Consider the following 27,620-nt stretch of genomic DNA (forward strand, 5'->3'; position numbering starts at 1 on the left):
GACGCGAATTCGATGTGAAGGAATGCCCGACATACAGTTTTATCCAGTACCGCACCAGTGAACAGTATGCGCTGGGAGGGCACCAGGTGAGATTTGGGTACATTTATCGAAAAACCCAACCTGTTCAACAACTGAGTTGTGACTTGCAGATGATGGAGCACTCTCTGGAGATTCCGCCTTGATTAGCCAATCGTCCAGATAAGGGAATACTGGAAGCCCTGACCTTCTGAGATGTGCCGCCACCACAGCCATCACCTTGGTGAAGACACGAGGCGCAGTAGTAAGACCAAACGGAAGGACCACAAACTGGTAGTGTTGCAAACCCACCGTAAAACGGAGAAACTTCTTTGCGACTTCAGGATTGGGATGTGAAAATACGCATCCTGCAAGTCGATCGACACCATCCAGTCTTATTCCAGCAGCGCTTGATGAACCTGTGCAAGGGTGAGCATCTTGAAATTTTCCTGTTTCAGATACAAGTTCAAGATACTGAGATCCAGGATTGGACAGTCTGCCATTCTTCTTGGGGATCAGGAAATACCGGGAGTAGCATCCCTGACCCCTTTCTTGCTCCAGAACCACCTCTATCGCACCCTTTCTCAACAATGCCAGGACTTCCTCCTGCAGAAGTAGCAGGTGGTCCCTCTGAGCAAAACCCTTGGCAAGGAGGGGAATTCGGAGGGAATTCCCGAAAGGGAAGTGCATACCCATTCTCTACGTGATTGAGAACCCAAAGGTCCGACTTGACTGATTACCAATCCCGTAGAAAATAGGTAAGCCGACCCTCTACAGGACCCGCATGATCCGGAATGGCGGATCTAGGGCTGCTTTGCTGTAGTAGGAGGGGAGTGGGTAGAGGAAGTGGAAGAGGAAGAGGAGGAGGAGACCCGACGTCCAAGGACAAGCTCTTTGTCTGCCCCTGTATGATTTATACAACGGATTTTGTTGCTGCTGCTGTGATTGCTTGTAGGGACGAAAAGAAGATCTTCCAAAGCCCCTATATCTTTTGCCCACAGATCCTCTAGTTCGCAAACCTAAAGATCCTGCTGTCCTTGAACCTCTCCAATGCAGCATCAGCCTTTTTACCAAAAAGGCCTGAGCCATCAAAAGGCAAATCCATTAAAGCAGCCTGAACATCTGCAGAGAACTCAGAAGTCTTTAACCAGGCAGCTCTTCTGGTGGCAATCGAAGAGCCCATGACTAGCAACTGAGTCAGCTGTGTCGATTCCACTCTGTATGACCTGCCGAGCAGCAGCCTCCATGTCACTAACCACCTCATTAAATGTCCTCCTCAGGAAGTTTAGAAGACAATTCCTTTACAGTATCAATCAAGGCATGGATACAACTGCCCAGTAGGCAAGTGGCATTTGTAGATTTAAGGGCCATGCTGCCTGATGAACACTTTTTTGGCACATTGGTCCTGCTTCTTGGAGTCCTGCAGATTTTTTAGAGAAGGCAGCTTGCACTACTAACTTCTCCGGCAAGGGATGAGTGGACAAAAATTCAGGTTCAGCAGGAGCCACTCTAACATCTTGCAACGGCCGTAGAAACTGCAGGAGCAGTAAGAGGCCTACTCTACATCTAGAAGATAGGCTCCGTCAGAGCATCAGTAAAAGGAAGTATAGGCTCAACAACAGATGATGGCTATACTTCCTTTTACTGATGCTCTGACGGAGCCTATCTTCTAGATGTAGAGTAGGCCTCTTACTGCTCCTGCAGTTTCTACGGCCGTTGCAAGATGTTAGAGTGGCTCCTGCTGAAGTATATGCTCAACAGATGATGGGAGACACGCCCACGAGGAACATGGCGGCGGGCTGAGAGCCGGTCGCGGCAGCACCAAGGCGTCCCGATGACCGAAGCAAATGCAGCGCGTTAACGAGTTGCGAGAGAGCTTAAGCCTCCCCTCGTCTAGGTGAGTGCTAGAGGCACTTTTTTTCCCCACGACAACCGAATGCCTTTAGCTAAACCCGGCTCTTTTGTGCCCCCCTACCTAGAGGATCACTGAAGACTGGTGGCCCGACTTTGAGGTGTGGCAGCAGGCGGCGCTAGGACCTGCTAGTTAGCTGTGCTCGGCAAGCGGGAGTGTACGCGAGCGAGTGCCTCCACCAGAGAACGCTGCCCGCTCCCTGCAGAGGCCACGGAGAGATCGGTCGGCTAGGCAGCCAGGCAGTTTCAGCTTCATCTGTGTTTCCCAAATCGGCGAGCAGTGAAAATAAAAGCGGAGATTAGCCCTCAGCAACCAGCGGTAAGGTGGAATTCGTGGGGGGGTAAATGTAATTCCCAGAAGTTGCATAACATACTATTTAGAGCCAAAAGCCACTAATTGCTCTATAGTACTTTCTTATCGAGGAGCAGGTGGCTAAGGCTGGCCGGTTTATGGAAATTGCACTAGGGCCCTCTCGGACCTGCACTTATTAATTATCCACGCTGGAAGAACGCCGACGAGACTTATGGAGCAGATTTCGCTCCGCCCTTTTCAAACTTAAATTTGGAAGTTTGGTGGCCCAGGGATCTAGTACTGGGAGGTGGGGTTGCATGGATCAAACGCTGCTTGGCCCCGCAGTATATAAGAATACTGAAGTCCCAGCACAAGAGTCGGCACTATTGAAGTACTCTGAGCCAGGAGGGAAAAAAGTGACGCAGGCTGCTGCAGCTAAGAACACTAACTGCAAAAACAACAAGTGATGGACTGAATGTGGATCAATGTCACACACTCCCCCAGTCAAAAGATCTGGGCCCAAATCCATCGTTTTTTTGCACTCCACACCACCCTGGGTTAGACAATGGCGATCTGCAAATCAGCTCTGACCCTGTTGCCCCATGGGAACAGTCCAGTCCGAACTACAAAAGCCATGTCCTTCCCAGAACGGAATCAAGCATCCGAGGACCGGACCGGTTTCGAGGTAACACCTCTCTTCAGCCCGGCTAGCTTGACTCCAAGTGGTGTGGAGTGCCTGGGACCCACGTCTGGGCATCCCCAGCGCACTTAGGGCGGCAATTGCAAAAACAACAAGTGATGGACTGAATGTGGATCAATGTCACACTCCCCCAGTCAAAAGATCTGGGCCCAAATCCATCGTTTTTTTGCACTCCACACCACCCTGGGTTAGACAATGGCGATATGCAAATCAGCTCTGACCCTGTTGCCCCATGGGAACAGTCCAGTCCGAACTACAAAAGCCATGTCCTTCCCAGAACGGCGTGCCACACCACTTGGAGTCAAGCTAGCCGGGCTGAAGAGAGGTGTTACCTCGAAACCGGTCCGGTCCTCGGATGCTTGATTCCGGTCTGGGAAAGATATGGCTGTTGTAGTTCGGACTGGACTGTTCCCATGGGGCAACAGGGTCAGAGCTGATTTGCATAAAGCCATTATCTGACCCAGGGTGGTGTGGAGTGCAAAAAAACGATGGATTTGGGCCCAGATCTTTTGACTGGGGGAGTGTGTGACATTGATCCACATTCAGTCCATCACTTGTTGTTTTTTGCTAAGAACACTAAGCCAATCAATTTTAGCTCAACACATGTAACGCAGGGAGACACTCTTCCAATAAAAAGAAATAGGTACCAGCTGAGATCGAGGGTGGAATTAAAAGAGAAAGGGGCATTAGAATTCGAAGAAAGGGAGCGACCCATGCCATTAACCCCCTGCAAAAGCAAAAAGAAAAGGACTACATTGGTTAAAAAATCTAAAGAAAAATCTCATGTGGGCCAAACAGTGAAAAGTACTCCATCCCTAAAATCTTTTTTTAAGCTCCTAGATCAGGCTAAGCGCTCGCCAGTGCCGTTGGAGGGGGACATTGGTATTAGACCCTCAAAAAACCGTTACGAAGCCCTAGAAAACTTGGGGAACATGGAAAATGCGGAAAACCTTGAGGAGGGAATAGGTGCTTCTGCCAATATAAACAAAGCACCTCCTGCAGATAAAGTGGGGGAGAATCCTGACACCAGACCTAAGAGTCAGGCTTTTATGGCTAAACCTGTTCTAAGCAGTCCTAAGGACTCAGGCGAGGAGACCAGGAGTGTAGATGCAAGCAATGAAAATCTTTCAGACTCTGCTCGAATGAACTCAGAAGTAAGGAGGAGTTCTGTGGACTCAAGTAAGCGCGAGAGTGACCGGCTAGGGGATCTTTTTAGATCCTTGAGAAGCGATATGATGTCGAAATTTGAGATATCGGAAGCTAATCAAAAAACAATAAAGGATAGATTTGATGTGCTAGAATCTAAATTGGAAGAGGTCACTCAGCGTACAGGGAATCTCGAAATAGGGGCTGCTGCTCTGAATAAAACTGTACACGAGAATCAAAAGGACATAGAACTTCTTAAAGCCCAGAATAAATCATTGGCTATGGACCTTGAACGGCTGGAGACCCAAGCCAGGAGGAACAACTTAAGGATCCTGAAAATACCGGAAGGGGAAGAGTTGGAGGACTTAAAGGGATTTGTTTGTAAACTCCTCAGAGACTGTGTTTTAAAAGACCGCCCAGATATAGACTTAGAGGCAGAGATCCAAAGGGTACATAGAGACCCTTACAAGAGGCGTACAGATAGAAAAACACCTAGGAAAATACTGGTAAATTTTCAGACATACAATGTCAAGGAGCTTATTCTAGGGAGATCCCTTGCGAAAACAGACTTACGTTATAAGTCCAGTTCTTACCTTATTAGGTCCGACATTGGCTCACGAACCGCACAAAGACAATGGGAACTGGGCACTAGAATGCCGGATCTAAGGTCATTGGGAGCACATGTCCAGATGAGATTCCCGGCTATGCTCAGGATCATGTGGAAAAATAAGACATACAGTTTCACACAGCCAGAGGAGGTTGATAATCTTCTAGATCGAATAAAGAGCGAGCAGGAGCTATAGAACTGGGCAGATAAGATGACTACTTCAAGGAAGAAATAATAATAAAATGAAAAAAACAAAAAAAAAAAAAGAAGAGGAATGGTGGAGGGGAATTTGAGAAAATGAATGGTTGTATATGCAGACTGTATGATAAAACGGGGGGACATGACGATTTATTTGTGATTTACTTTGTCTCGCTAAAATACAGTTAAGGGGTCAAGGGCACTTCTTGGTTGCACCGAAAGGCGAAGTCATCGCCAGGTATGTAGGGGGGGTTCCTCAGGGGGGGTGGGGTCCAATGGGAGGGGGGGAGTCAGGAAAAAGGGAAAAAAATCCTCATATAAGTAAGTGTTTAAAGCATAAAGGGATGGGTGGGTACAAGCATTTATTAGACTTATGATTAATTCATATAAGCTTAAGGTCCTGTCATGGAACATTAATGGTATAGGGGAAAAAACAAAACAGAATAGAATCTGTGAATTTTTAAGAAATTCAGATGCTCAAATTATAATGCTACAGGAAACACACTTGGAAGCAGCAATATGCGATTCTTTCTTTAAGAAGTTTAGGTGGGTTCAAGATATAATTAGTTCCAAGCAATTAGGTACCACAAGGGGAGTTTCCATCATAATCCGAGCAAATAGAGGGATTAGCCTGAGAAGTTTTGAGACAGATCAATCAGGAAGATGGCTAATTGCAGAAGTATATATTCTAACTATCCCACATACAATTGCAGTATACTATGGTCCAAATGAGGACAATCCAGTTCCGCTGTCCAAACTCGAATTAGCATTATTTACGACAACTGGTCCTCTAATTTTAGGCGGTGATTTCAACCTGGTTTTTGATCAAAAATTAGACAGAACCTCCAGGGCTAAATACCAGGCTCCCACAAAGTCACTCGCCATTTTGGATGCCGTTATGAAAGATTTTACTCTGGTAGACGTCTGGAGGAAAAAGTATAGTTCTCAACTTGGCTTCACCTTTTATAGTAAAAAATATAAGAACTACTCTAGAATAGATCACTTTTTAGTTGATCAACACCTTCTCATGGATATTAATTACCTTTCCTTTACGCCCACAGGATTATCAGACCATGCTGTTTTGGAATTGGCAATTGAACTAAACAGAACACCATTAAAACCAAGGTGGACATTGGAGAGATCACTTTTATTAGATAACCAGATAAAAGTAGAGGTTAAAGATAAAACATTAGAATTCTTCATAACAAACTTAGGATCCGCCGCCCCCCAGGTAGTATGGGAAACATACAAGGCCTACCTGAGAGGTGTTTTGAGTTCTCTAATGCATCATAAGAGAAAGAGTATAAAAATAAAAAGAAGGGAAGACCTGGCTGCAATAACAAGAAAAGATCTTGAACTACAAAATGCCGTTTTAAAGAATTCCAACAGAGTACATTTGCTAGAGAAGGAACTTTTTGACTTACAGCTCCAGTTAAGTGTCTGATGAGAGAATTCTCTAAGAAAAATGGGAGTCCAGTCGATTAAAAAATTTTGAGTATGGAGAAAAGTGTGGAGCCCTCCTCGCCTGGAAAGCTAGAGAAGAGAGAACTAGAAATAATATCAAAGTTTTACTACAAAGACAGACAGGGGATCGGATAGAAACAGACTTAGAGATAAGAGAAGAAGCTAGGTCCTTTATGAGGAGTCTTTATACGGAAGACAAAGATCCTAAGGGGGAAGATTTAGAATCTTGGTTGGTTACAAAACATCTGCCGCAAATGTCTGAAACCGATAAAGTATATCTGGAAAGTGAGATAACAGAAGGGGAAATTTTAGGTCAATTAAAGAAAATGAAAAAAGGGAAGGCCGCAGGGTCAGATGGGCTGCCAGTGGAGATCTACCGGGATAATAAAGAGCAACTAATAGCTCCATTATGTGAACTCTTCAACCTCTTACTGATGCATGGTTATTCCACGCCTTCTTCTTGGGGAGAAGCCACTATAACGCTTATACCAAAACCAAATAAAGATTTAAAAAGAATTGAGTCCTATAGACCTATCTCATTGTTGAACACAGATATGAAGATCTACTCCGGTATCCTAGCCACTAGACTGTCGAAGGTCATAAAATCCATAATTCACCCTGATCAGAGAGGCTTTATTCCAGGGAGACAGTTAAACGAATTAACATTCCAAGCAATAGGGGCCATAGACTACGCTAACGTTAAAAATCTTCCTTTGGCCCTGGTTGCCATAGACGCGGCCAAGGCCTTTGATCAGGTAAATTGGAAGTACCTATGGGCGACAATGGTGGCTTTTGGGTTCCAAGGAAATCAAAGGGGGGAGTGAAGAGGTGATGCCGGTGGGCACCGAGGTGGGCACGTCCTCCTCTTGTCAGGGTTTTAGGTTAATCAGAAAGGGCCACCTCACAATGGGTGGATGTGTATCCAGGTGTCATTGGAATACAACATCTTTGTTAAAATACCCCTCACACACCAAAAGGGCCCTTGGTGTCATGCTTCATCATCGGGGTCTTCCCGTCCCGCTGCGGGGCGGGGCAGTGCTGCGACAAGCGGATACGCTGGAGCACCTTTTAGATGGAGGTGCTATGTGTTGGGAGTGAGTGTCAGTGGGGTCAGGGGTGATATCTGGTGTGAGTTAAAAAATACCTGGCCTAGTGGAAAAAAGAATTTTATTAAACACTGGCTGGTATTATTAAAAAGAAAAAGTGAAACGGAGAGATAGAGCAGGTTAATGGGCTCTCTCTCCTAAGTGGGTCAACATGTTTCGAGGCACGGGGCCTCTTCGTCAGGACCTAGGGGAGATCCCCCTGTCACTCACTAATGTATTCTCCACATAGGTAGAAAAAAAGTGTATGTACAAAAAAGTGAAAAAAGAACTAAGTGAGTAACTACCAATTAATAATTACAGCACATATATGCTACCACACTAATAATGTAGTATGCTTATCAATAAGGGGATCAATGCCTCATGAGCCAGCATAAGACTGAAGGGTATGGTGGGGTGTCAGTGTGCCCCTAGCACGATTGTGCTTCCTCCTTCGTCCGCGGCTTCCGTGGCTTTTGGGTTCCCTCAAACGTTTGTAGAGGCAGTTAAATCCTTATACTATAATCCGAGGGCAAAGGTCTTAGTTAATGGAGTTTTATCTGAGTGGTTCGACATATCACGAGGTACCAGGCAGGGTTGTCCCCTGTCTCCCCTTTTGTTTGATGTTTATATGGAGCCTTTTGTTTGTGGGATTAGAGAGGATAATGTTATTCAACCATTTCAGCTTGGAAATATGCCACTGAAGGTGGCGTTGTACGCAGATGATCTTCTCCTATATACCTCGGATCATTCGGTGGCTATTCCAAGGCTATTTCTGTTATCGGAAGAATTTGGGAGACTGTCTGGTTACCAGATAAATAAGGAGAAAACGGAGATTATGGGATGGAACAATAACACACATATATTGGGCGCAAAACAAAGCATGAGGTACTTGGGAATCTACCTAACTCAATCAATAAAAGATATCACATCACTCAGCTGGCAAAAGGTGGTTAAAGATATTAATAAAACTTTAATAAGATGGGGGAATTTGCCACTAAACATATATGGTCGGGTTAACCTCATTAAAATGACAATCCTCCCGAAATTGACCTTTTTATTTAACAGCATCCCCTTATCATTTTCACCGAAAGACATTAACACTCTACAGGGTAAAATTGGATCTTTTATATGGGCCTGTAAGTCAACAAGAATTGCATGGAAGAAATTGAGGAGGGGTCTAAAAATAGGAGGGCTAGCCCTCCCTGATCTTCTGTCATATTGTCATGCATTTCACTTCAAAAACTTTAGGCTTCTTGCAAATGAGCTAGATGCATCATCACAGGGGCGCCTATTTCAAGCTTTATTAACTGATTTACCTCACGACCACGACTATTTCTTATTTAAGTTTGGAGACCAGAAATTTTTTTTTAAAATTCGACTCAAAATCTTGCAGACCGCATGAAAAAATTGGGGGTTCATTAGGAAAAATTTAGCTATTCCCTATTACCATACACAATCCCCAATATGGGACTCTCCGGGCACCCCTCAATGCCTCCAGGACCAATTGTCACAACCTTTGAAAACAGCTGGGTTAAAAAAATGGGGGGATCTCTGGGCAGATTCGGGCCTTGTAAGTTGGAATACCTTAGCACAACTTACAGATGGACAGGTGACAAGGTTTAAATACTACCAACTATCCGCCTGGTGGTCCAGCCAAAATATGCAAAGGGAGAATGATACAGATATTCTTGATGCAATTGGTAGAAAGGGGAAACGGGTTAAAGAGCTTTCATTCTGGTATAATTTGATGATTAAGGAAGAGGAGAGTAAATTGCATTCTGAGATAATAAAATTATGGGGAACTTGTATATCTGAGCCCCCTGAAGTGGTCAGCAAAGGTTGGTTAGATTCCTTTTTCCTCTCTCAGAGGTTAATTAAACCAGCCAATTTAAGACGTAACCATCTGTTTACGGCCTATAGAGTTTATTGGACACCGGCCAAGCTGCATAAGATCACACGAAATAACTATCACTGCCCTCGTTGTAATTATAATGCAGCTGATGATATCCATATTTTTTTGGAATGCCCACTTATTCAAGACTATTGGAAAGCAGCTATGGATTTTGTGGGTGATGTCCTTTCAATAACTATTACTTGCTCTCGCCGACTTATCTTTTTTGGTCTGTTGAAAGACTACAATATCAATAGTTTGGATACTCAGTTTATTTTCTACATAATAGCTATTGCAAGGAGACAAATTTGTATGGAGTGGAAGTCGGCGTCTCCTCCGAGATTTGCAGCATGCCTGAAATATATAATGGAAGTATGTAAAATGGATCTGGCTGGCACTAGTGCCAACACTGAGAATGTCTGGTCTAAATTGTTAGTCTGGAAAAATAGGTGAGCTGTCCTGTGATTATGCCAGAGGTTGTGTCGGTCCTGTCCTCTTTCAGGCCTAGGGTGCCTAAAATAGGCCTGGAGGAGTAGGATAAGGAAAGCAGCCTACCTCTGGGGATCCCTGTCTGCTATGATACTGTTTCCATGGCGGACTCGAAGAAAAACAACAGTATAAGAGGCAACAGTGGGGCCCACCTAGAGCATATATATTCTGGTGGTATATATGAGGACAAAAAAAAAAAAAAAAAAAAAAAACAACAGATGATGGAGAAGGGAGGACTTCAGTCAGAATGTTCGATTTATACTCCGCAGTGGGCAAGGTCAAATTCAGCAGATTTGCAGCCTTATTAACCACGTGGTATGGAGCCACATCTTTAGAAGGAGCATCCGACACCGAGGCTAATTCCCAATCAGGAGACAGTTCTAGTCCACTTGCCTCTCTTAAATCAAAATAATCATCCTCCGGATCCTGAAGCTCACCCTCTTCATACTCAGCATCCCTATGACTCTGCTCCTCCAAAAGGCGCTGAGCTTCACGCCTCGACCTCTCCTTCCGAAGCGACGGAGTCGATTCGGGATCCGTCGACGAAGGCGCCGGAACCGGCGTCGAACGTGGAGCTGGAGCCGGCGGCGAACTTCGAGTTGGAAGATCTCGAGGTCGGTCCGGAGCCGGTGAAGCCGTAAACTGCGTCGACCTCAGCAGCGGCGAGAGATGCCAAGGTGGAGTCGGGCCGGCATAAACGGTGCCGGAGCATAAGACTGGGGAACACCCGAATTGTACGCCAACGGATCCATGGGACCAGCCGGTGCTATAGAGGGGTACATGGCTCTCGCATAAACACCATACATGGCGTTTAAAAAATGTGAAGGGTCCTGTCCTGGACCTGGAAAAAAAGGATACGAACCCACCGGCTGCTCCTGGGGAGGCTGCACCGGAATAGATTCCTCTTGTTCCTCGGGCTGGTGAACCGGAGTCGCCGAGTCCTGAGGAACAGGAACCTCTTCCTCTTCATGTCCCGGAGACTGAGATGGAGCCGGAGAAGGATTCGACACCGGAGTCGGTGATTTTTCCGGCGACTCCAATGGTACGGTCTCACATTCAGGATTTGGAACTGGAGAGGGAGAAACCATGTCCTTACGACGCAGTCTACCAGACGACTTCGCTTTTGAATCCGATGACTTCGTTTTCGAATCAGACTCCTTTCCCGAATGGTGCCTTGATACATGCTTCCTCTTATGTTTTTTCTTCGATGACCTGGAAGCATGACCCGAAGACGAACTTCAAAGGCGACCTCGACCACCTCGATCTCGAACTCTTCTTGGTCTCTTTACCTTTTAACTTGGCAACCAGGAGTTTAGCCTCACGTTCACGAAGAGCCTTCGGATTCATCTTCAAACAGGATCGACAACTTTGGACGTTGTGATCTGAACTCTGGCACCATATACATTCATCATGCGGATCTGTGATGGACATTATTCCGCATTCTTCACACGGCTTAAAACCAGTCTTCTTAGACGACATCACGACAGAAGACAGCGTCACTGGAAAGATACAGAAATCCTTCAAAAGCAACAAAGTTACTATAAACGAAACAGAAGATCCCTCGAAACCGTTAGAGTCGACGAAAAAAGGGAATTGATGTCATCACGCAGACGTAGGCCTATTATGGGGTTGGTGATGTCAGCGGAGTTGCGCGCGATGCCGTGCTCATGTGACGGAGTCCACGCCGGCGTGCTACAGAAGAATTTTCCAAACGTTGCTGACGCGGGGTGATATTCAGAAGGTGAGGAATCCACTGGCAGATGTATCCATCAGAAATTCAATGCAGGCCAAATAGACCAATGGTGAAGGAGCATTGCCCCAATCAAATTCTCTGAAGGACTAACATTTAAGTGTCTGCCTTTGTGCCTGACTCCAATCAGTGATCAAGTAACAATTAGCAGTTGGCCCGAGCTAGTTTCAGAATTGAAGAGGTAAAAATCCTTCAGTAGTGCAAAGCTAAATCAAATTCAAGGCAGGACTTAAGACGATACAGTACATGCAGTTCAAAAGCTAGAAGAACAGATGATGGATGGAAGGCTGAACCAATCAAACATTCACCAGCGATAGATGAAGCTCCGTGAACCAGTGTTGGCATGGCCACGCTGGAGCTATCAAGATCAGGGTACAATGTTCCGATTCAGCTTCCTGAGGACCCTGGGAATCAGGGGAAATGGAGGAAATGCGTACGCAAAGACGTTGAACTATGCAATCGAAAATGCATTCCCTAGAGACCCCGTCTGGGGACGCCAGCTTGCGTAATGTTGGCATTTGGCGTTGTGTCTTGTTGCGAACAGATCCAGGTGAGGCCTGCCCCATCGGGAGAAGATGTGACTGAGAAGTTGGTGGTCCAGCTCCCACTCGTGGCACACAGAGCGCTGTCTGCTCAGTGAGTTTGCAAGGACATTGTCCGTTCCAGGGACGTATTCTGCCCGAAGGGAAATGTTGTGAAGAAGTAGCCAGTTGCAGATCTTTCGAGATTCGCGAGACAATGTCAGAGAACGAGTCCCCACTTGTTTGTTGATATAGTGTATTGTGGTGTTGTCGTCTGTCCTCACAAGCACTGGGGAGTTTTTGATCCGAGGCAGGAACGCTCGAAGCGCCAGGTAAACTGCTCTTAACTCGACAAGGTTTATGTGCAGTTGTCTTTCGGCAGGGGACCACTGTCCGTTGATTCTGAGTTCTTGAAGGAACACACCCCAACCTCCCAGGGACGCATCAGTTATAATATGCGGCGAGACTGGAAGCAGGAATGGCATACCTCGCATAAAGTTCTGTGGGTGAATCCACCACTGTAGAGCTTTTCCCATGGGAGGAGTCACTCGGATTACATCTTCGAATGATCCTGTACACTGGATCCATTGAGTGGATAGCACTTCCTGAAGAGGACTCATATGAAGACGGCAGTGTGGAACTAACAGGATGCAAGAAGACATCATCCCTAGCAGGGACTTGTAGCGGCGCACCGTCAGGGTTCTTCTGGTTTATACACGGGCCGCCAATGATGCCAGCTTGGATTGACGCTCCTGTGAAGGGAATGCTCTCTTCTGAGCCGTATCTAGGACAGCGCCTAGGAAAGTGAGACGCTGGGAAGGCTGAAGGACGGATTTGTCGCGATTGAGAGTAAGGCCCAAGTCGTTGAAAAGTTGAAGACAGGCATTGGAGGACTTGGTCACACCTGCAAAAGAAGGTGCCTTGACTAGTCAGTCGTCCAAGTATGGGAAGACTTGGTGATGTTGCCGGAGGTAGGCTGCTACTGGAGAGGCATTTTGTAAAAATGCGTGGTGCCGACTCCAGGCCGAAGGGTAACACCCGAAACTGGTAGTGTTTGCTTGCCACAGCGAACCTGAGGTATTGCTTGTGATTTCTGTGGATAGGCACGTGAAAATAAGCGTCTTGAAGGTCTAGAGACACCATGAAGTCGTTTGCATTGAGGAGTTGTAGCACCTCCTGAATGGACACCATACGGAATGACTGTTTCTTGAGATACTTGTTTAGGTTTCCTAAGTCCAATATAGGTCTCCATTTTTTCTCTTTCTTCCGAATTAAGAATAATCAGGAGTAGAACCCCTTGCCTCTCTGATCGCGAGGGACTCTTTATATAGCACCTTTCTGGAGCATTAGTGAGAGCTCCAATTGCAGCAGATGTAAATTCTTGTGGAGCATTGGGCGAGGAGGAGTTTGAGGTAGAGTTTCTATGAACTCCACAGAGTGTCCGAATTGAACTAGTTGGAGGACCCATCGATCCGTAGTGATTTTTCTCCAAAGATGAAATTCTTCCTCCAACTTTACATGGCAGAGAATAAGTGGAGACCAGTGGCAGAGAGAAGTAATTGTCTTCTGGCTGTGTCCTTCTTTCCTCCTCTACCACGAAAGGAAGACTTTGTGTGGGACGACTGTTGTCTTTGCTGATTTTGGGGTTTGTACTGCTGATTTGAGCTGTATGAGGACCGGTAACCTTGAAAATCTCCTCTTGAAGATTCGCCTCTCCCTCTGGAGCCCCGAAAAGGAGGATTTTTAAAGTGGAAGGGACCCAGTGCCTTCGCTGTATCTGTATAATACCTTGAAGCGCCTCATCTATGTGTGCTCCAAATAGAAGTTCGCCATCGTAAGGCATGTCGAGCACCTTAGTTTGCACTTCCGGCCGGAAGGTAGTTGCTTTGAGCCAGCATTGTCGTCTCAGCACCGCAACCCAGCTAGCTGGCGGAAACCCGTTGATGTGATATCCATCGCACAGTCAATCATCTCTGAGGCTGAGCGTTAGCCTTCTAAGAGAATCTTTGCCTCTTTTTCTTCCTCCGACAATGATCCCAAATATGGGGCGATATCAGCCCACATTTAACGGTTGTAACGTCCTAACAGTGCCATGGAGTTTGCAGCTCGCACTGTCAAAGCCGACATCGAAGAAAACAGCTTCCCAATATTGGCCAGTTTTCGTCCCTCCTTATCCGGTGGCGCAGTTAGAGCAGTAGAAGGATTTTTTGATTTGCGCTGCGCTGCTTGGGTAATGACAGAGTTCGGCTTGGGATGGCCAGTAAGGCAAGCTGGAGCCGTGTCTGGAGCCCTAAATTTCTTGTCCAGCCTGGGCAGAACTGGGGGCAAGGAAGAAGGGTTTTGCATGATCTTAACCCCTTGGTCACAAATGTAGTTTATGATAGGTATGAACCGAACAGCCTTTTTGAACGGTTCCTTGAAATCATAAAGGAAGCAGTCTTGTTGGGTAGTTATTAGAATCTTGAAACGCAAAGCCGCCCTTTCTAGGATATTATGGAATCCCCCAATGTCCTCCCGGGCGAATCCGCTTGCGTTTGCACAGGAGATGCTGGACATGGAATGCCGTAATCATCCCACTCGTCATGTGAGTCCTGGAGTTCCCCTTCCTCCTGCTGTTGCTCCTCCTCTTCATCATCTGAGGATGGAGGATGCTGTGCAGGAGCAGGATCCGGGTGAAGCACTAGAGGTGGAGGTCGAGGTCTAGGTGGAGGTGTAGAGGGAAACTTCTGTTTATAGTCCGCAATCAAGAACTGCAGATCCCCGACTATGGATGCAGGAAGACACCATAAGTTGAGGAGAAGGAGGAAGAGGAGGAGGAGGAGGAGGCTGGAATTCCTCCTGGTAATCCACTTGTTCATCCTGCTCTTGTTCTTCATAATCTGAACTCGTGTGATATTTTACGTGCAGTTCAGATGGGCTAGTAGCTGTCTGGAACATAGAACCCTCATCAGAGTCTTCGTCGTCCAGAAGATGCGCAGGTGGTAAAGCCTGGACTCTGCTCGGAGAGGTTAGATCCGTGTCAGTGCGCTTAGTAATTTTAAAGTGAACATATGCACTTTTTAAGGTAGGTTCTTGTATTGTCATCAAGCCCGTCTATGGGGTGGTCATCGACGACTGATCCAGAAGGTATCGTAGACGACGACGTAGTCGTCGACAGTTGCGGCCTCGACGGTGATTTCTAAGTCGACGGCCTAGTCGTCGACGATGGTCTCGTCGACGACTTAGTCGATGGCGATGGCGTCGATGATGTCTTAGTCGACGGAGCTTTCGTCGACGACGAGGACTTCGTCGACGTGGAAGCGCTAGTCGACGATGTCTATCTTTATAATAGATGAAACGGACCTACCCGTCGACGATGATGTTGTAGACGTCGACGTGGATAATTAAGAGGACGCCACAGAAGTGGAGATGGTCGCTGTCGACGCTGTCACAGGCAGAGCTGAAGGGGTCGTGAAGGGTTTCTTAAAGGTGGAAGCAGAGCCCTGAGGAGAAACCTTCACAGGCAAGACCTTAGAATGAACCTGCGAAGACTTCAGTGTCTTTTGAGGTGGCTCTGAAGACGGTCCTGGGGATGTCACTCTAGGTCTTTTAGGAGAGGAATGTGGACTCCTGAAGTAACACTCCCTCTCACCTGAGAGACTGCCTGGTCTTTATCCTTCAGTCTCTGTAGCCATATCAACAGGTGCCCCTCTCTGTCCTTGAGGGTCTTTGTTGAAAAGGTCCGACAGACCTTACAATCCTTAGAAGAGTGGTCTGGGTAGAGACAATAAAGGCAATCCTTATGCTTATCATCTACATGAAGCCTCTTCTTGCCACAAGAGGCACAAGGTCTAAAAAGTCCTTTTTTAGGAGTATCAGCCATGGTAAACTGAAAACCCCCCACAACTGAAGAAATTGTGAGAAAAGTACTGGAAAATTCCGAGAAGTAAGGAAAACTGAGCAGAGCTCAGTGGAGACTCCCTTAGCACGACGTGCGGTAGAAAATCTGAGGGACTAGAGCTCCTTCCAGGAAGGTTCGAGAGTGGTGATAGCGGATTGGCTCTTGGCCAAAGTTTGGGCCTTTTCAGAAAAAGGACATGGATATGTTACTAATGAGAGGCCTCTGGCCCATTACTATGTATATATATGTCTACATGATATCACTTTATTTATGTACCGGGGACTCCCACCCAGACGACGGGGAATGATGTTTTAGGCACGTGAATCTATGAAAGATACCCATAATACTGGATAAATTTAACTTCTGAAGACCTCCTCAATTTCTTCCTTTCACCAAGGTACAGTAGAAAATCACGAGCTATGAAAGCTTCTGTGGAAAGTGGAGCTCAACACCTATCCTCCTCGTTGACCAGAGTTTGGGTCAATCTATATAAATATTTCTATGTTAAACCTAGTGTTTTGATATTTAGCACTACTAAAGATACTTCTGACTGGGGAATCAAGCAATGAATTTATAAAAGCTTCAGTGCACGAAAACGAATGCTCTTTACAAATGCAGCATTAAAGACCTACTTAACAGCTGATTCACTCGATGTAAACAATGTTTTATTAGATGGTTTACTTGGTCAACTAAAATGCATCCAATTTCTCCATGGGATCAAGATGTAAAGCAAAAACAAACTTCACAATGGATTAGGTTCCTAACCTGAACATTACCAAACATAGATCAAAAGTAAGTGGCTGCCCTTTCCATAATGCATCTTAAGTAAATGCAGCTTCTTTATAGTCACTGTGATAACCACACCAACTTGCCTCATTTGAATCGAAATCACATTGGAGTGCTTTCCTGAATTAGGAAATCTGTGCTTTAAACCCTTCACTATAACAATCAACGTGGGTCCTTTCTGGAATATCTTTGCATATGTGATCAGATAAATTGTACATCTTACATTTACTAGATTAGAAGCAGTCAAAAATATTTATTTACAATTTGATAAATATTTCCTACCTCACATGGGTGAATATCGTTTGACTGCATACACTTCACAGAAGCTTCTAAAACATAAAAATACACAAGTCACTCTGACCATCCTCTAATGATTATTACTATCAAACCAAATAAACCTGTAACAAAATATAGCAATATTAATTTTCATTTTTTTTCACAATGTATTGTTATTGTTGACAGCCAAGATCAGGTTGATGCCTCAAGGGGCACCAGCAATATGCATGCACGTTTACATATGGTGAAATCAACATTTTCAATTATATTATAACAACGTTTATACAGAAAATATGCCGTCAAATAACTTTAGAAAGCCAAACAATGCCACACTATGTCTACCTGAAAAGTAAAGAAGTATTAATTTTCTTTTTGTATACATTTTTGACCAATTTTAAAATACAACCAAAACAACTCCTCCATATTCCTTTCATTTACTGTTAAACGAAAATAATGTAACTTTTTAGGGTAGATACAAATAAACAAGACAAACAGCCAGTACCTTAAACATGCTAAAATTGACAAAATACTGGCTTATGCCAATTAGATTGCCATTTTCACCATGGACACAAACTATCCGTGAGATAGAAATTGGGGCTGTAAGATATGGCAAGATATTGGGTTACTACTTAATCATAAAACATACATTGTATGTAATGATGAAATCCGCTTCCAAGATCATCATAAGACTGATAGCAGTATGTACTTGGGAGTTATAACAACCAGAGTAGAAAATACAATTCCATTAAATGGCCATCCTTAGTGACAAAAATGAAGAGATCCGGCATGGATACATTATTTTCATTTCACAAACTTTGCACAGTGCAATCGTATCAAAATGTTGGTTTTACAGAAGGCCTTATATCTACTACAATTCTTTAAAATATAGGGCAGGCATGGTTCAGAAGCTGAATGCCATCTATAATACACATTTGGAAATATAAGAAGGTAAAAAGAGCCCAGAAATATCTCGTGCTGCCATGAGAAGGGTGGCAGAGCAGTGTCAAATTTCAAATATTATTGGGCATCAATGCTTAAACATATGGACATAGTTATTACCGGCCAGCACGACAGGGTTATCAGTCTAGAGGGACTGCCCTTCATATATGATTTAATTCTGGGTAAAGTTAGAGGTTGTTAAAAAATCTAGAACAGATTTAAGAACCGGTTTAAGACCATGAAGGCAGCAAGCAAGATTTAGACTAGGCTGAAAGTTAAATGGAGCATGGCCCAACATAATTATACCCTACTCTGGAATGCTCAGCATTTCATAAATACTGAGCAGTGTGGTAGCAAGCAGGAACAATGACAAAAAAAAAAAAAGAATATCTTCATCTGATCAAATGTGCTCTGTTATGAATTGCAATAAAAGTATAGTATGCCTAAGCGTAGCATTTAAAAATTGCCAGATTAGGGACATTTGCAATCTTGACAAGAGCAAATGGTCACTAAGGCGGGGTTGTTAAAATCATGAGAACATAAAACGTACCTTCTGGCCTAAACAGAGGACTGTAATCTAGAAGATTAAATACTAATCCCACTAATATTCTTTTAACAATTATTGGATTTAGGCCAGAAGATCTTGCTATCTGCAAGGCTGAAGAGTTAATACAAGACTATATACAATGTGCACTATACCCATATGAAGAGGTTTCATGGGGAAAAATGATTGGACTTACTGCTCGCGTTGCAGAGCTAGCAAGGTAGAAATGCTGCACATGTGTTTACTTGCATAAAGTTATAGACGTCTAAGAAGAAACAATGAATTTTGGAGTTCTACTATAAATTCCAAGATTGTCATTACACCACAGCCAATGCTGCTGTGGATAGACATGTTATACAAGAATAAGCACAAATTGTATCCATTTTTTGTTACCATGGCTGTAGCTTGTATTTACATTGCAGCAGTATGGTTGAATCCAGAACCACCATCTTATTATTAATGACAAGATGGCTGCTTCATGCTTACTCATACTTATGCACCTGCTGCTGCTTGTACTAAGCTTGTTCGTTCTGCTTAACTATTAATGCAAACGTTAAAATAAAGTAATGGGGTTAGAGTAGAGATAAGTGGTATACAGTGCATTCATTTATTTTTGTATTCGAATGTGTCTTTCTTTGACTTTAATAGCTCGTATTTGGACCGAGGGTGACCTGAACAACCATTTTGAAATGATAAACTGTGCATGTGTACCGAACTTTGAGAGACCTCGAGCCATGGCAACTGTATATAATTTGTATAACAAAATGAAATATTGGTGGGCGGAATAAAATCGTGAGAAAATAAATTATGGGCGGGAACTTGATCAATACAGCCTAATGAACAATGATCTCATCTTAGTATGGTGTGATAACCTCTCCTAGTCTTTGAACAATCACTGAAGGGGAACACAGATTTGCTACATTTAGGGGTGGTACATTGCCCTGGAAATGGTATAACTAAGGTAGGTTTAGTTAGAGAAATTGTCCGACTTGTCCGAATAGATGACCTGTAACTGACCAAACGCACGCTATAGTAGATCGAGAGCAGAAGTGCTGGCAGAGCACTGTCAAAATTCGAGGTGTTTGGGGAAATGATCTATTACCTAGTCGGAGTACCAATTAGGCCTAGATAGAGGGGTGTGACGCTGGCGTTGCACTTAGCGGAGGTAACCCGTCATGAACTGCACTGGTCTTGTCGCGTGGGCACCTGATTAGTTGGGAGCCTTGTCTTTTGCCTCAGCCCGTGGCCAGGACTTGGTCCTTACCACATGGATTATATTTACTTAGAATGGTGCATGTCCTTGTGCTATTTCCCTTTCTCACACTTCCCAGGTGCCAATGTTTAAAGGGGTTACTGTGATTTCTTGCAAACTTTATATCTTATTAATCATATTTTTGCTTATGACATTTATGGTCTCTGTGATTTCGATGAAGACTCACTTAAACTTGCATAGATAAAGAGTTAAATCTTCTCCCGAGTCTGTGGTAATTTCAGGAAAGGTAAAATTGTTTAAATACTGTTTAAATACTGCCTATTTGTTCTAACACTTTTTCGATCCCTAGGACTTATAGCTAACATGACAAGGATTGGTAAGTCATGGTTTACAGGTATAAGTCCTAAAAGGACTCAAAGTACTGACACTGACCTAGTAGTCCTGCGTTTTTTTATTTACTTACAAAGTGTGAATGTTTTATGGGCCCAGGTGAGTATGATAAAATTGGGTTAGTGGTCCCGCGCGCGCTCTCAGGAACCAACTGAACCACTAGTCCAATCTATTCTGATGAATCATTTCACCACGTTTAGCAGTTTCTGAAGTACTGTGTCAAATGTGATTGTAAATCAGTAGCATGCAATACACTTACCATGCATCCTGTACAAAGAATACACTTACCATGCATTCATTCACTTCAATGACTTACCACTACAGTGCATACCACAGCAACCCACTCAGAACACTATATATATATATATATATATATATATATATATATATATATATATATATATATATATATATATATATATATATATATATATATATATATATATATATATATATATATAGTGGTTGACTCGGTTCTAGCGACGAACTAGATGGCTGCCAACACTTCCTGGTTTGGAGCGTTGACAGTGGCAGCCAATCAGCATGCCTTCCAGAGAAAGCTGCATGCTCATTGGCTGTCAACACTTCTAACAAGGAAGTGTTGGCATCCATCTTGTGCTCGGTAGACTGAGGCACAAGACAGAAGAAAAACAAACGTGTAGAACACAAAAAGGGGGCAGGGTAGAAACACCCTGACCCCCTAGGGCTGATCAAGTGGTCCCACTAGGATATTAATATATTTAAACGTTTTCCACTAATAGAATTAGCATTTAAAAAACCTTTGAAATTCACTGAAAAAACCATAGGTTTCAGGCCTTATATAGTTAGGAATTAGCATACAAAAAAAACCTTGCAAATTCACTCAAAAAAACATAGGTTTCAGGCCTTATATAGTTAGGAATTAGCCTTTAAAAAACCTTTGAAAAAACCTTTGAAATTCACTCAAAGAACTAAGTTTTAGGGGTGTTATAGTTAGCTGGACATTTCACTCATACAAAACCATTGAAATTGCTCCTATATAGTTAGTTGTACAAACTATATTTCGTGCACCCGCAATCCACTGCTGAAGTCACATTACATCATTCATGACATGGTCAGTGACATCACTGATGACATCTCAAATGACATCACCGCTGAATGGAATTACACCAAATTCGGCAGGAACTAGATATTGGTCCAGAGATTGTGCTTTGTGATTTGGAAGTTAAATCCTTTTAGTAGTTTGAGAAATTTAGGGTAAAAAATAATTGTACATTTAGGCAGTTGGATCTGGAAGTTGGGGATCTCGCGGAGTACCAATTTAAAAATAGAACACCCCTATTGGCCCAGGGAGCTTATTTCTGTTGGGCCATCTCACTCCCACAGGATTCAGGCTCCCGTGAGAGCGAGCGCTCCTACTGGCTGCCAGCAACATTAGAAAAAAGCTGCTGGCAGCCATTACAAGACTTTAGGACATAGTCCTCTGTCCTGAAGTTAAAAAAAAACACCCACAGGGTATGGATACCCTGACCCCCCCTAAGGCCACTCATAAGTGATGTAATTTGAGGGGTCATAAGCAGTGCATTGCTGGGGCGCAAATTGTAATTGGCACTCCTAACTGGTGAATTTCAGAGCTTTTTTACTTCAAAACGTTAATGTTGTCAATGACAGATTCAATTAACTATAATACTACTTTGACCTTTGTTTTTTTATTGCATTTCTAGAGTTTTTATTTTTAAGCAGTTTCTAATTTGTGTATGTATGGTAGAATAACTGAATATATCCTGAGTGCAGGCATTATTCTGAAAGGTAATTGCTTTCGGATTAACAAGAAATGGTGCACAATTTGCAAAATGTTTCTTAAAAATGATGTTGGAGTATAAAACAGTAATACAACAATATATGCGCCTGCAACAACGACTTCACACCCTCGCAAGACCTCTGCGACTCACTCGCCTTGTTCTTTCACCGCAAGATCACCGACAAACAGCTTTGGCACACAGACCACGCACCCAACCACCGAACCAGCGCCCCACACCACCACCCTCTGCACCTGGACCCCAGTCAGCACCGAAGACACTACCCGCACGATGAACACCATCCACTCCGGCTCCCCAACCGACCCCTGTCCACACCACATCTTCAACAAAGCAGACTCCATCGCACCCCAACTCTGGGACATCATTAACAGCTCCTTCGCATCCGCCACCTTCCCGGAGAACTGGAAACATGCAGAGCTCAGCACCCTCCTGAAGAAACCCACCGCGGACCCCACGGACCTCAAGAACTTCTGCCCCATCTCGCTCCTCCCTTTTCCTGCCAAAGTCATCAAGAAGACCGTCAACAAACAACTCTCCGCCTTCCGAGACAAACATATCCCTCGACCCCTCGCAGTCCTGTTTCCGAGCAAACCACAGCACCGAGACCGCCCTCATCGCAGCTACCGACGACATCAGGTCCCTGCTCAACAACGGGGAAACAGCTGCCCTCATCTTCCTGGACCTCAGCAGCCTTCGACACCATATGTCACCGAACCCTGAACAGCGCCTCAGCAACACCGGAATCCAAGGAACGGCCTTGGAGTGGATCATCTCGTTTCTCACCGGAAGAACCCAGAGAGTCCGCCTCCCCGTTCCGATCCGCGGCCACCGAAGTCATCTGCGGCGTTCCGCAAGGATCCTCGCTCAGCCCCGCCCTCTTCAACGTCTACATGAGGCCCCTTGCAGCCATCGCATGCCAACACAACCTAAACATTATCTCCTACGCCGACGACACCCAGCTGATCCTCTCCCTCTCCAACGACCCCGCCACTTCCAGAGCCAGCCTCCAGGAAGGAATGAAAGACGTCGCGGAATGAATGAAGCTCAGCCGTCTGAAACTGAACTCAGACAAGACGGAAGTCCTCATCCTGGGACCATCTCCCTCTGCCTGGGATGACTCCTGGTGGCCCCCTGCCCTGGGCACCGTCCCCAAGCCAACGGACCATGCCCACAACCTGGGCTTTGTGGTTCCGTGAATTCTGAACCAGTTTTATAAATAGCATGGTTTCGTTACGAATTTGATAGTATCAAACCGTTTCTAGTGAGTTCGGCAAGTACGAGTGATCTCGTCATGCTAGACCTACAGATTCACTATGTATTTGGAGATTACGTTCCGGACCATGGGTTCCATTTTGTGCATGGCAGCCATTTTTTGGTTGCCCTCACATAGGCCGTCTACTGCGGCTGAACGAGTCCTTGGTACACGTACACGTCGGCTCGAGTTCGTGCTGACTTTTGGATGAACAACGTGAACTGACCTCGTTGCCTGAAGCTGACCTTGCTGAACCAGTTCCTTGCCCTATAGCTGATCAAGATTAAGGATCAGAGCACAGGACATTGTAAAGTTTGATATACACACACATCCCTCATCTTGCTCTGTATCCGTTTCCTTCCTTTATGGCCTCTTTTATGACATGGGTTGTGGTCCTTTTATTATGGGTACTGTCCGACTTATGTAAGAAGGAATGTTGGGCTTTTCTGTATAATTGATGGTGGGCTGGACAACCGAAAAGTGGGTTTGTCGTTATGCGATACCTTCTGTAATAATGCCTATGATTGGACAAATTGTAAATAATGGGTGTTTGTCCAGAATGTGGGTTTTTGGGATAAAAGGGATGACTCGTTTTTGCAAATTTGAGCAGTCTCCTACGAATATACGCGGTGTTGTACTTCGTGGACCTCTGTTTCTGGCTGCAGCCAATAAACTCTATCTTTGGCACCACCAAGAAGTACCTTGTGTCTCTGTATTCTAAGACAGGTGAACCCGAAGACTTTGGGCATGCCCCTGGCGCCGCTGGGTACTAAAAAGCCCGGTTCTTCAGCTTCATCCTGGACTCCTCCCTCACGATGACCAAGCAAGTCAACGCCGTCTCGTCATCCTGTTTCAACACCCTGCGCATGCTCCGAAAGATCTTCCGGTGGATCCCCACCGAAACCAGGAAGACGGTCACCCAGGCCCTCGTCACCAGCCGACTGGTCTACGAGAACACCCTCTACGCTGGAACCACAGCCAAACTCCAGAAAAGACTCCAGCGCATACAGAACGCTTCTGCACGACTCATTCTGGACATCCCCCGTCACGGCCATATCTCTGCCCATCTGAGAGACCTGCACTGGCTCCCCGTCAGCAAGAGGATCACGTTCAGACTCCTCACCCACGCACACAAGGCTCTCCACGACATGGGCCCCAAATACCTCAACAGCCGCCTCGCATTCTACACACCCACCCGCCAGCTCCGATCCACCAGCCACGCCCTCGCCCCACGAATTCGCAGAACCACCGCCGGAAGATCCTTCTCCTACCTGGCGGCCAAGACATGGAACTCCCTCCCCACCCACCTACGGCTGACCCAGTACCATCTCTCCTTCAGGAAACAACTCAAGACCTGGCTGTTCGAGCAGTAGCGACTCCCCTTACCCCCAGCGCCTTGAGACCCTAGCGGGTGAGTAGAGCGCTATACAAATTTGATGATTGATTGAGATTGTCAATCTCTTCTGTTCTTCAAACTCCCAGACATTTTCCAAGCAAGTCCATTAATACTGTAATGAATACTTTTCATATCCTTTGTATGTCTTTTTACATTAAAGTCGAAATTCTAATTCAGAAACAGTAGTCAGTTTGACTATTTTAGAGTCTAATATTTCATTATAAAAATCTATTTTTTCAGTGTGCAATTACTCACTAGAGTGCTAGATTGTTTTAATATATGGTGCGAGTTCTTTTTCAGGTGTTCAGTTATTAAATATTAATCTGTAAAAAGGTCTTTAAAATATGGTTGTAATATTAATTCATTTAAAAAGGTGGCGACTCTCGCGAGACGCTCGCTGGAGTCTACACACAATCCCCTGCATGGACTTCTAACGGGATGTACTTCCTGGTCAGCTTTCATGACCCTCTTGCCAGATCGTACATTTGGAATTAATTAAACAATGTTCTCCTGTAATACTGAACAAAGTAACAGATGACAGAAATTGATTAAGTTAATAAAAATGGATTTGGATTTGTTCCATTGAATATATGAAGCGAAAGAACAAGTTACTTACCTTCGGTAACGCTTTTTCTGATAGATACAATATCTGCCTGTGGATTCCTCACCTTGTGAATATCCCCTTGCGTCAGCAACATTCGGAAATTCTTTTCGTAGCCTCGCGCCGACGTGAACTTGGACGTCATAGAGACACGACATCGCTCGCGACTCCGCTGACACCTGGGAGCAATCACTAGGGCCTAAACGTTGCAGCTGGCACCAAGTGCTGCGCAGCTGTAGCAGGCCTGGCACCACTGTGCCACCTCTGTCCCACACAGGGACTCTCTCTCCCATGGCGCCTAAACAGTGCAGCTGCCCACTAATTGCTGGGCAGCTGGAGACAAAACTGACAGGGCTCTCACTAGCCCTCAGGACAAATCTGCGCTTCTGTTGGAGCCCCACAGGCTCTGACACTCTGCATTAGAATGAAAAAGGAAGGAGGACCCCTCACAAGACTTTATAGGGACTGGGGGGAAAAATTCGTAGTTCAAAACACCAAGATGTCCCAAATAGATGGACAGTGTCGTCCTTTCAATGTGTCAATATTGACAGATAGCATACCACACTGTTGGTAGGAGAGGCAAAATTCTATATTCAATTCAAAACGAAACAGTAACAACCGGGGACAGATGAACACCACCAATACATCACCAGTACATTTAAAAATGAGAGAAATTAATAAGACTTATCTAAACACGTTTGTGGTTAAAAAAGTTTGGGTTGAATTTATTACATCATCCAATTACAATACATAAAAACATAGTTTAAAACATTACAATTCATTAAAATAATTTTTAATGTGCATCACAAACAAGAAGAATCAACAAGGTTGACGCGGCGTTTCGGCTTTCTTTTAGTATGCCTTCATCAGGACGGATTCTAGACAGGTAAAATATTGAAAACACAAAGTTACCAGCCATTTTTGGGAATTTTAAACAAGTTTAGTTTCTCTCTTTTTTTATTTTTCTATCACAAAAACTAATCCTTTTCCCCACGGTTGTACTATTCTTACAAAAAAACGTAAAAAACATTTTCCATGATTTTATGTTAGTCTAAATACACATGTAAAGTTGTTCAGATTCTGTTCTCTCCTGACTTCCCAAAATATTACAATATCGAACAATTAGAACATAAAATTTTAGACATGAAGTTTTTGCCTCTCCCTTGGACCTAGATCCAATGCTATGTCCTTACAATATTGACACTATAGTAGTGCATACTTCTATGGAGCACTAACATACCTTATTACAGGTCGTGCCTAGCTGGAAACCGCTAGGTAGATCGGAAGGTCTTATGGACTCGACTGTTGTCTGGTCACAGGTTGCTTTTCTCAATTTGCAAGTGCCTGTTGTTTCTAAATATAAATGTAATGCATTGTCAGTGCCATCTTAATTAATCCCTGTTATTGCTATAGATTTTTAGGGCGATATTTTTGCATACCTCTTTAAGGATGGATGTATACCCAGTATTCTGCAATTTCATCAAGGTATGTGGGTACAGGTTCTCATATGTCTGTAAGTATAAGTGGGGAATTTACCACACTACATTGATTCATTAATAAACCACCCCACCAGGTCTTAGAAATCATCATGAGCCCAATCTATTACCTGTTAATAGTATATCTCCTGTGTGTATATGTCTGCCAGGAGGAGCCACCGTTTTTATATGGATTCTTCTTCCTACAGGGTTGAAAATGATGTTTACATCACCAATACCTATATGTTGACATAAATTAAAAGTGTAACATTACAGTCACACCGTTCACTCACCATAGGAGTTGTGTGATCAATCGTTGTAGTATGGAACCACTATTCACTTGGGGTAACCATGCACCGAGGATCACCAGAGAATTCGGGGTTGAACTCACGAATTTATTCTGTGGAGGTATTTTATAAAAAACAATTTTGTTTTATTTATTCTTATACCGAGTACCTCCCTAACTTCATGCGTTTATTCTTAGTATTAATCCTCAATTCCCTATCTGTCTGTGCTTCCCCAGCCTTACATTGCTTTGTTCCCTTATTCCCAATTTTATCATTCCAAACCATACACATCTTAACTCTAAAATGGTCTGGCATTTTCTTTGTATATAATCTCTGCAAAGCCTCCCAATTTTAAAGTTGCCATCATAGTTACATCAGACTCCCCGGTGGTATGCCTGATCCCTAACTATAGCGTGAAGGAGTTCCCTTGTTGACTACATATTGCAATATAAACAGACGTGGGTAATCTCAATACATGTTGCTTGAGGCTAAAATTCCCTGTCTCGATCCCTGTCTCGATCTAATTTAAGCCTGCTTCTCTGTTAATCTTGCTGTTTGTCGAGACTCGCAATATTTTTCCGAGTTTAACTTCTGTGGCTTACCTCAAATGCTCGATTCGGCCTCCCTGCTCCTATATCCTGGCAGAACTTCCGCGTGTTGTTTGCTCAATCTTGTGCGTAAGGGAATAGTCCCGTCAGTTCTTTTCGGGTTTA

General features: G+C 44.3%; 1 protein-coding gene across 5 annotated transcripts in view; it reads right to left on the reverse strand.

The window, feature by feature from the left end:
- Nucleotides 1–27,620, reverse strand: part of CAPRIN2 (caprin family member 2) — an 857,580-nt gene that overhangs the window by 588,667 nt on the left and 241,293 nt on the right. For all 5 annotated transcript variants that reach the window (XM_078673768.1, XM_078673767.1, XM_078673766.1 and 2 more), the window contains exon 8: nucleotides 17,018–17,064. In XM_078673768.1, coding sequence (XP_078529894.1) covers nucleotides 17,018–17,064 — 47 coding nt within the window. The remainder of the gene's footprint in view (nucleotides 1–17,017; nucleotides 17,065–27,620) is intronic.

The sequence above is a fragment of the Lissotriton helveticus genome, chromosome 1_1 (genome assembly GCF_964261635.1).
Source record: "Lissotriton helveticus chromosome 1_1, aLisHel1.1, whole genome shotgun sequence".
Lineage (NCBI taxonomy): Eukaryota > Metazoa > Chordata > Amphibia > Caudata > Salamandridae > Lissotriton > Lissotriton helveticus.